The sequence below is a fragment of the Salmo trutta genome, chromosome 17, assembly GCF_901001165.1.
Source record: "Salmo trutta chromosome 17, fSalTru1.1, whole genome shotgun sequence".
Classification (NCBI taxonomy): domain Eukaryota; kingdom Metazoa; phylum Chordata; class Actinopteri; order Salmoniformes; family Salmonidae; genus Salmo; species Salmo trutta.
In genome coordinates this window covers 8,630,695-8,641,660 of record NC_042973.1, presented here as the reverse complement: position 1 = coordinate 8,641,660, position 10,966 = coordinate 8,630,695, and the positions used below count along the sequence as shown (strand labels likewise).

Below are 10,966 nucleotides of genomic sequence, written 5' to 3'. Positions count from 1 at the left end.
CCCCCCCCCCCACACCACCTGGCCTCCTACTAGACAGATCCAGAAACAGTGGGAGTCCTCCACGCCCCCCCCCCAACTCCCACCACTGGCCTCCTACTAACAGATCCAGAAGAAACAGTGGGATTCCTCACTCCCCCACCCCCCCACCTGGGCCCCCTCCTACTAGACAGATCCAGAAAACAGTGGGATTCACCTCCACTCCCCCCCTACCTGGGCCCCCTACTAGGACAGATCCAGAAACAGTGGGATTCCTCCAACTTCCCACCCCCCCCACCTGGCCCTCCTACTAGACAGATTCCAGACAACAGGTGGGATTCCTTCCCCTCCCCCCCCCTTCACCTGGCCTCCTACTAGACAGATCCAGAAACAGTGGGATTCCCCCCCCCCCCAACCTGGCCTCCTACTAGACAAATCCAGAAACAGTGGGATTCCTCCCTCCCCCCCCCACCTGGCCTCCTACTAGACAGATCCAGAAACAGTGGGATTCCTCCACTCCCCCCCCACACCACCTGGCCTCCTACTAGACAGATCCAGAAACAGTGCATTCCTCCACGCCCCCCCCCCCCACCTGGCCTCCTACTAGACAGTTCCAGAAACAGTGGGATTCCTCCACTCCCCCCCCCCACCTGGCCTCCTACTAGACAGATCCAGAAACAGTGGGATTCCTCCACTCCCCCCCCCCCACCTGGCCTCCTACTAGACAGATCCAGAAACAGTGGGATTCCTCCCTTCCCCCCCTTCACCTGGCCTCCTACTAGACAGATCCAGAAACAGTGGGATTCCCCCCCCCCCCCACCTGGCCTCCTACTAGACAGATCCAGAAACAGTGGGATTCATCCCTCCCCCCCCACCTGGCCTCCTACTAGACAGATCCAGAAACAGTGGGATTCCTCCCCCCCCACCTGGCCTCCTACTAGACAGATCCAGAAACAGTGGATTCCTCCACTCCCCCCCCCCCCCACCACCTGGCCTCGTACTAGACAGATCCAGAAACAGTGGGATTCCTCCACTCCCCCCCCCCCACCTGGCCTCCTACTAGACAGATCCAGAAACAGTGGGATTCCTCCACTCCCCCCCCCCACCACCACCTGGCCTCCTACTAGACAGATCCAGAAACAGTGGATTCCTCCACGCCCCCCCCCCCCCCCCCCCCCCTCCCCACCACCTGGCCTCCTACTAAACAGATCCAGAAACAGTGGGATTCCTCCACTCCCCCCCCCCCCCCACTGGCCTCCTACTAGACAGATCCAGAAACAGTGGGATTCCTCCACTCCCCCCCCCCACCTGGCCTCCTACTAGACAGATCCAGAAACAGTGGGATTCCTCCACTCCCCCCCCCCCACCTGGCCTCCTACTAGACAGATCCAGAAACAGTGGGATTCCTCCCCTCCCCCCCCTTCACCTGGCCTCCTACTAGACAGATCCAGAAACAGTGGGATTCCCCCCCCCCCACCTGGCCTCCTACTAGACAAATCCAGAAACAGTGGGATTCCTCCCTCCCCCCCCCCCCACCTGGCCTCCTACTAGACAGATCCAGAAACAGTGGGATTCCTCCACTCCCCCCCCCCCCCCACCACCACCTGGCCTCCTACTAGACAGATCCAGAAACAGTGGATTCCTCCACGCACCCCCCCCCCCCACCTGGCCTCCTACTAGACAGTTCCAGAAACAGTGGGATTCCTCCAATCCCCCCCCCCACCTGGCCTCCTACTAGACAGATCCAGAAACAGTGGGATTCCTCCACTCCCCCCCCCACCTGGCCTCCTACTAGACAGATCCAGAAACAGTGGGATTCATCCCTCCCCCCCCACCTGGCCTCCTACTAGACAGATCCAGAAACAGTGGGATTCCTCCCCCCCCCCCCCCCCCACCTGGCCTTCTACTAGACAGATCCAGAAACAGTGGGATTCCTCCACTCCCCCCCCCCCCCCCACCTGGCCTCCTACTAGACAGATCCAGAAACAGTGGGATTCCTCCACTCCCCCCCCCCACCTGGCCTCCTACTAGACAGATCCAGAAACAGTGGGATTCCCCCCCCCCCCCACCTGGCCTCCTACTAGACAGATCCAGAAACAGTGGGATTCCTCCACTCCCCCCCCCCCCCCACCTGGCCTCCTACTAGACAGATCCAGAAACAGTGGGATTCCTCCCCCCCCCCCCCCCCCCCCCCCCCCCCCCCCCCCCCACCCCCCCCCCCCCCACCTGGCCCCTGGCCTCCTACTAGACAGATCCAGAAACAGTGGGATTCCTCCACTCCCCCCCCCCCCCCCCCCCCCACCTGGCCTCCTACTAGACAGATCCAGAAACAGTGGGATTCCTCCACTCCCCCCCACCCTCTACCTGGCCTCCTACTAGACAGATCCAGAAACAGTGGGATTCCTCCCCCCCCCACCTGGCCTCCTACTAGACAGATCCAGAAACAGTGGGATTCCTCCACTCCCCCCCACCCTCTACCTGGCCTCCTACTAGACAGATCCAGAAACAGTGGGATTCCTCCCCCCCCACCTGGCCTCCTACTAGACAGATCCAGAAACAGTGGGATTCCTCCACTCCCCCCCCCCCCCCCCACCTGGCCTCCTATTAGACAGATCCAGAAACAGTGGGATTCCTCCACCCCCCCCCCCCCCCCCCCACCTGGCCTCCTACTAGACAGATCCAGAAACAGTGGGATTCCTCCACTTCCTCCCACCGTTTACATCCAGAACAATGCAGCTGTCACAGCAAACCATCCCATTGACACTTCCACACTCCCCCTGTTTATCCTTCTGTCTAATCCCTTTCTTCCAATGACATCACCTGAAGAAAGGAAAACAAAAACATAAGGTCGTTGAAAGAGAAGAGGAAGGGAGTGTGTTCTGAGAGTGTGTGTGTGTGTGTGTGTGTGTGTGTGTGTGTGTGTGTGTGTGTGTGTGTGTGTGTGTGTGTGTGTGTGTGCGTGCATTTGCTTGTGTGTGTGGAGGGGCGGTTAGGTGAGTGGAGACTTGGCAGGCGGTGTGGCGTTGTGTCTGGGGTGATGGGTTACACTGAAAGGTATAGCTGCAAGAGACGGCCTGACTGGAGGTGTGTGTTGAAAAACAATCCTCCCTGTAGCTACGTACACATGGAATAGACACATAAGGGTTGTCCCACTGGAAGTGGAACACTGATGATTTTGATTGGCATGTGATACATACAGATGTAGGATCTTAATTTGAGTCAGTTTGCTACAGTAGGAAAATAATCCTGCAGCAACAGGAAATGTTAAGGGAAAATCTAGTCTGAAATTTGCAAGTGGAAATTACAAACTTCAGAAGCCTTTTTAAACCTCAAACATGCTACAAGCTTTACATGTCCTGCATTGCATTTTGTGGGAAGTGTGCACATAGACTGTCTTCTCTTGAGAGCCAGGTCTGCCTATGGCGGCCTTTCTCAATAGTAAGGCTATGCTCACTGAGTCTGTACATAGTCAAAGCGTTCCTTAAGTTTGGGTCAGTCACATTGGTCAGGTGTTCTGCCACTGTGTACTCTCTGTTTACGGCCAAATAGCGTTCTAGTTTGCTTTGTTTTTTTGTTAATTCTTTCCAGTGTGTCAAGTAATTATCTTTTTGTTTTCTCATGATTTGGTTGGGTCTAATTGTGTTTCTGTCCTGGGGCTCTGTGGGGTCCGTTTGTGTTTGTGAACAGAGCCCCCGGACCAGCTTGCTTAGGTGACTGTTTGTTATGGAAGGTTTATGAATCGCTTCCTTTTCGGTGGTTGTAGAATTTAACGTCTCTTTTCTGGATTTTGATCATTTGCGGGTATCGGCCTAATTCTGCTCTGCATGCATTATTTGGTGTTTTACGTTGTACACAGGGGATATTTTTGCAGAATTCTGCATGCGGAGTCTCAATTTGGTGTTTGTCCCATTTTATGAATTCTTGGTTGGTGAGTGGACTCCAAAACTCACAACCATAAAAGGCAATGGGTTCACGTATTTTTAGCCAGATCCTAATTGATATGTTGAATTTTATGTTCCTTTTGATGGCATAGAAGGCCCTTCTTGCCTTGTCTCTCAGATCGTTCACAACTTTGTTGAAGTTACCTGTGGTGCTGATGTTTAGGCCAAGGTATGTATTGTTTTTTATGTGCTCTAGGGCAACAGTGTCTAGATGGAATTTGTATTTTTGGACCTGGCGACTGGACCTTTTTTGGAACACCATTATTTTTGTCTTACTGAGATTTACTGTCAGGGCCCAGGTCTGACAGAATCTGTGCAGAAGATCTAGGTTCTGCTGTAGGCCCTCATTGGTTGGTGACAGAAGCACCAGATCATCAGCAAACAATAGACATTTAACTTCAGATTCTAGTAGGGTGAGGCCAGGTGTGGCAGACTGTTCTCGGTACCTCCCCAATTCGTTGATATATATATATGTTGAAGAGGGTGGGGCTTAGGCTGCATCCCTGTCTCACCCCACGGCCCTGTGGGAAGAAAAGTGTGTGGTTTTTGACCACACATTTGTTGTTTGTGTACATGGATTTGATAATGTCGTATGTTTTTCCCCCCAACACCACTTTCCATCAATTTGTATAACAGACCCTCATGCCAAATTGATTCAAAAGCTTTTTGGAAATCAACAAAATATGGGAAGACATTGCCTTTGTTTGTTTGTCAATTAGGGTGTGCAGGGTGAATACATGATGTGTCTTATGGTAATTTGGTAGAAAGCCAATTTGACATTTCATCAGTACATTGTTTTCACTGAGGAAATGAACTAGTCTGCTATTAATGAAAATGAAGAGGATTTTCCCAAGGTTGCTGTTGACATATTCCACGCTAGTTATTGGGCTTTGCTGTTTGTGCTTTGTTATAGGGCCAAAAATATTGGAGAAGTGGTTTACCCATACATCTCCATTTTGGATAGATAACTCTTCGTGTTGTTGTTTGTTTAGTGTTTTCCAATAAATTCTTCAATTACATTGAGCTGATTTCTGACGTGCTGTTCCTTATTTTTCCGTAGTGTATTTTTGTATTGTTTTAGTGACTCACCATATTGAAGGCATAGGCTCAGGTTTTCTGGGTATCTATGTTTTTGGTTGGATAGGTTTCTCAATTTCTTTCTTAGGTTTTTGCATTCTTCATCAAACTGTTTTTCATTGTTGTTAATTTTCTCCGGTTTTCTGTTTGAAATTTTTTAGATTTGATAGGGAAGCTGAGAGGTAAAATATACTGTTTAGGTTTTCTACTGCCAAGTTTACACCTTCACTATTACAGTGGAACGTTTTGTCCAGGAAGTTGTCTAAAAAGGTTTGAATTTGTTGTTGCCTAATTGTTTTTGGTAGGTTTCCACACTACTTTCCTTCCATCTATAGTATTTCTAAATATTATTCAGTTCCTTTGGCTTTGATGCCTCATGATTGAGTATTGCTCTGTTCTCTATTTTCCCTCCTCTTTTAATTAGTGTCTTTTAAGCATGTGTAACTGCGCTCGGATGTTCGACGTGGCAGACATATCAACGAGTGCCCACTCACAGGGTCCTGCCGCCATGCAAACACAGGGCTGCGTCCCAAATTACATCCTAGTCACTTTAAATTGCACTACTTTTGACCGGGGCCCATTGCTGCCTGAAATATTGCTGGGTACCCCCGTAATTACTCGATGTGCCGATGAGCAAATAATGTACAGATCGAGAGATTTAAGCCCGAAACTAATTATGAGACGTGAAAAGCAGTTGATTAAGATCGGGACGAGACCAGCCGTTGTGAGAGTCCCTTCTTGGTCCATGTGACGCTGGTGTGAAGAGATGCTTCTTGTTATGAACAGTGTCCATGCTTATGAGCCTTCTGGACCAGCTAGCACAGATCTTTTATTTCATTTTATTTCACCTTTATTTAACCAGGGAGGCCAGTTAAGAACAAGTTGTCATTTACAACTGCGACCTGGCCAAGATGAAGCAAAGCAGTGCGACACACACAACAACACAGAGTTACACATGGAATAAACAAACATACAGTCAATACCACAATAGAAAAAAAGTCTATATACAGTGTGTGCAAATGGCGTGAGGAGGTAAGGCAATAAATAGGCCATAGCGGCGAAGTAATTACAATTTAGCAAATTAACACTGAAGTGATAGACGTACAGATGGTGATGTGCAAGTAGAAATACTGGTATGCAAAAGAGCAAAAAAGTAAATAAAAACAATATGGGGATGAGGTAGGTAGATTGGATGGGCTATTTACAGATGGGCTGTGTACAGCTGCAGTGATCGGTTAGCTGCAGATAGCTGATGTTTAAAGTTAGTGAGGGAAATGTAAGTCTCCAGCTTCAGCGACTTTTGCAATTCGTTCCAGTCATTGGCAGCAGAGAACTGGAAGGAAAGGCGGCCAAAGGAGGTGTTGGCTTTGGGGATGACCAGTGAGATATACCTGCTGGAGCGCGTGTTACGGGTCGGTGTTGTTATCGTGACCAGTGAACTGAGATCTAATGTGAAAACAGGTGATGTGGTAATGTGCGCTGAACAACGTGCACAATGGTGACCTTCGTTGAGGCAGAAGACATTTTGAACAAAGTGAAAAGTAGTGTGTTGTATTTGACTGGGATGTGTTGTGACAGCCGTTGAAACAGACTCACTTTTAAAATATTTGAATGCAGAATTGGTGATATCCTCTCATCTCCTCCTCTCCTCTCTTCCCCTCCTCCTCACTTCCCCTCCTCCTCTCTTCCTCTCCTCCTTTCTTCCTCTCGGCAGAGACATCCTGTTTGAAGACCACAGCCTTCTCTTCGTGGGGCCACGGCACTCCAGCCAGGTCAAAGGTCGCCCCCGGAGCAAGATGGCCGCCGGCGGTCCACCCTGCCTCTGTCTGCCGGCACTGCTGCCCCTCAGCACTCTGTTGCTCTGTATGCTGCTTACTGGCTTCCATGCCTTATGTGAGTGCCACTATAATACGTGTGTGTGTGTGTGTGTGTGTGTGTGTGTGTGTGTGTGTGTGTGTGTGTGTGTGTGTGTGTGTGTGTGTGTGTGTGTGTGTGTGTGTGTGTGTGTGTGTGTGTGTGTGTGTGTGTGTGTGTGTGTGTGTGTGTGTGTGTCCCTTCCCTGTGGCTCAGTTGGTAGAGCATGGTGTTTGAAATGTATGTGTGTGCTGTATGTATTGAGCCATGCTGTACTGAGCCAGCACAATTTACCTTATATATGAATGTCTCATTTTTTTCAGTTCAAATGTACTTTCAGTGTTTTGCTGTGTATCACCTATTTTCTGAATTTGTGTTTACTTTTTGACCTATTTGATATTTTATTCACTTTTATTTTGTCACATTGTACACTATATATACAAAAGTATGTGGACACCCCTGTATAGAATCGGTGTAAAGTGTATAGAATCGAGCACACAGCCATGCAGTCTCCATAGACAAACATTGGCAGTAGAATGGCCTAACTGAAGAGCTCAGTGACTTTCAAGCTCACAGAACGGGACCGCCGAGTGCTGAAGTGCGTAATGTCCTTGGTTGCAACACTCACTACTGAGTTCCAAACTGCATCTTGAAGAAACATCAGCACAGAACTGTTTGTCGGGAGCTTCATGAAATGGATTTCCATGGCCAAGCAGCCGCACACAAGCCTAAGATCACCATGCACAATGCCAAGCATCGGCTGGAGTGGTGTAAAGCTCGCCGCCATTGGACTCTGGAGCAGTGAAAACGCGTTCTCTGGAGTGATGAATCACTCTTCACCATCTGGCAGTCTGAAGGACAAATCTGGGTTTGGTGGATGCCAGAAGAACGCTACCTGCCCCAATGCATTATGTGTAATGTTAGGTGGAAGAGGAACAATGGACTGTGGCTGTTTTTCATGGTTCAGGTCAAACATGTAAGTCAGATAAGAGTGTATGTCTGTTTGCCTCTACACATCCATTTTCTTAGTCTATCTGTGTGTCGTACCATCTCTCCCCATACCACGGCTTTGCCAAATGACATACCATCCGCTATCTAGTAGTGATGGGGGGAAAATACAATACAGTTATAGGTAGCATTAGCTAGTATCTGCACAAAACTGTATTTTTCATGCTACAGCTTGTTCTCCATCTTCTTTTTAAATAGTGAGCCAACATTTTCAGAACTTGTATTTCCATGACTGATCAAAACTCATTTTCTCATACTCTTTCATTTCTCTGCAGCAGACATATAGTGAACAATATGTTTGGAACATCAAATTGCAATAGAATCGTTGTATCGAATTGCAATACATACAGTTGAAGTCGGAAGTTTACATACATTTACGTTGGAGTCATTAAAACTCATTTTTCAACCACTCCACACATTTCTTGTTAACAATCTTTAGTTTTGGCAAGTCGGTTAGGACATCTACTTTGTGCATGACACAAGTAATTTTTTTGTAAACAATTGTTTACAGACAGATTATTTCACTTATAATATTGTATCACAATTCCAGTGGGTCAGAAGTTTACATACACTAAGTTGACTGTGCCTTTAACCTCACTAGGGTATGTGTCCCACCTACGGAACACACTGCCAACAGCACGTGAAATAGCAGGGCGCAAAATTCAAAACAACAAAAATCTCATAATTCAAATTTCTCAAACATACAACTATTATATCCCATTTTAAAGATACACTTCTCGTTAATCCGACCACATTGTCCGATTTCAAAAAGGCTTTATGGCGAAAGCATAACAAAATACTGCCCCCTACCCTAGAGAAGTTAAACAGCTTGGAAAATTCCAGAAAATGATGTCCTGGCTTTAGAAGCTTCTGATAGGCTTATTGACATAATTTGAGTCAATTGGAGATGACCTGTGGATATATTTCAAGGACTACCTTCAAACTCAGTGCCTCTTTGCTTGACATCATGGGAAAATCAAAAGAAATCAGCCAGGACCTCAGAAAAAAATTGTAGACCTGTAGACCACAAGTCTGGTTCATCCTTGGGAGCAATTTCCAAACGCCTGAAGGTACCACATTCATCTGTACAAACAATATTACGCAAGTATAAACACCATGGGACCTCGCAGCCATCATACCGCTCAGGAAGGAGACGCGTTCTATCTCCTAGAGATGAACGTATTTTGGTGCGAAAAGTGCAAATCAATCCCAGAACAACAGCAAAGGACCTTGTGAAGATGCTGGAGGAAACAGGTACAAAAGTATCTATATCCACAGTAAAACAAGTCCTATGTCGACATAACTTGAAAGGCTGCTCAGCAAGGAAGAAGCCACTGCTCCAAAACCACCATAAAAAGCCAGACTACGGTTTGCAACTGCAAAGATCGTACTTTTGGGAGAAATGTCCTCTGGTCTGATTAAACAAAAATAGAACTGTTTGGCCATAATGACCATTGTTATGTTTGGAAGAAAAAGGGGGAGGCTTGCAAGCTGAAGAACACCATCCCAACTGTGAAGCACAGGAGCAGCAGCATTATGTTGTGGGGGTGCTTTGCTGCAGGAGGGACTGGTGCACTTCACAAAATAGATGACATCATGAGGGAGGAACATTATGTGGATATATTGAAGCAACATCTCAAGACATCTGTCAGGCAGTTAAAGCTTGGTTGCAAATGGGTATTCCAAATGGACAATGACCCCAAGCATACTTCCAAAGTTGTGGCAAAATCGCTTAAGGACAACAAAGTCAAGGTATTGGAGTGGCCATCACAAAGCCCTGACCTCAATCCTATAGAAAATTTGTGGGCAGAACTGAAAATGCTTGTGCGAGCAAGGAGGCCTACAAACCTGACTCAGTTACACCAGCTCTGTCAGGAGGAATGGGCCAAAATTCACCCAACTTATTGTGGGAAGCTTGTGGAAGGCTACCCAAAACGTTTAACCCAAGTTAAGCAATTTAAAGGCAATGCTACCAAATACTAATTGAGTGTATGTAAACTTTTGACCCACTGGGAATGTGATGAAAGAAACAAAAGCTGAAATAAAACATTATCTCTACTATTATGCTGACATTTCACATTCTTAAAATAAAGTGGTGATCCTAACTGACCTAGACAGGTAATTTTTACTCGGATTAAATGTCAGGAATTGTGAAAAACTGAGTTTAAATGTATTTGGCTAAGGTGTATGTAAATGTCAGACTTCAACTGTATATAATGAGTACCGAAGTATTGTTAGGTTCTGAACAGAGTAAAAACTCACTCGGGATTTACCCCTTAGGACTTAACCTTCGCAGGAACCTCCCTGCTCGGGCTTACCTTCCAGGACATACCCTATACCATAAATCGGTCGTAACACAGTGGGACTGCTGAATAAGCTCAGGCTTTCTAGGTCTGTATCCTATCATTTGTATTCAGCCTACGACTCTCATCTCCCCAAGATGTCAGAATGAGTAGTAACAGGTGTAGGAACTGTGCCTATCTTGTTTTTGGTTCCGGCTCCTGCTCCACTGATTTGAACTCTCAAGTTAAATCGTGGTGAATCCTGCCGACAACGCCAATAATAAGGTTCTGAACAAACTCATGGACGACTAGAAAAATGTCTAAGATAACCAATCCTTTTTTGTGTTAGGCAGAAACATAGTAGGTTCCTCTTACTGGTATTGTCATGGCCCTGCCTAACTCTAGGACCCTCATGAGCATGGAAGTGAGAATGTATTTGTGAGATAGGACTGTAATCAGATGTTCTTCCATGTGGGCCCCTGTGGCCCCTCTTCCAGCTGTATCGAGTTGAGTTTCACATCCCTCATGGTCCCGGTTCCTCAGCAACTGGCTTATCAAGAACTGAAACTAGACTGTTGCCCTTTGCCTCCCCCATTAGGAGCATTCATATTCAACAATAATATATTTGAACAGAATATGAACTTTCTACACTTCCCCTTTTCTGACTCATTAACTTTCCTCGTCACTCAGTAACTTTCCACACACCAAGTTCCTCTTTACACTTCCTTGACTCTGGTCTGACCAATCGGAATCCACGCTTCAAGACTGTATTTATCACGCGGACTGGGATATATTCAGAGTAGCTTCAGAAAATTATAGCGACACATA

The 10,966-nt window shown here is 47.0% G+C and overlaps 1 protein-coding gene across 1 annotated transcript in view; it reads left to right on the top strand.

Annotated features, from left to right (window-relative positions):
• LOC115151250 (receptor-type tyrosine-protein phosphatase S-like) overlaps window positions 1-10,966 on the top strand; it is a 394,494-nt gene that overhangs the window by 153,342 nt on the left and 230,186 nt on the right. Inside the window, exon 3 of the mRNA XM_029695206.1 lies at window positions 6,709-6,887. Coding sequence (XP_029551066.1) covers window positions 6,791-6,887 — 97 coding nt within the window. The 5' untranslated portion in view covers window positions 6,709-6,790. The remainder of the gene's footprint in view (window positions 1-6,708; window positions 6,888-10,966) is intronic.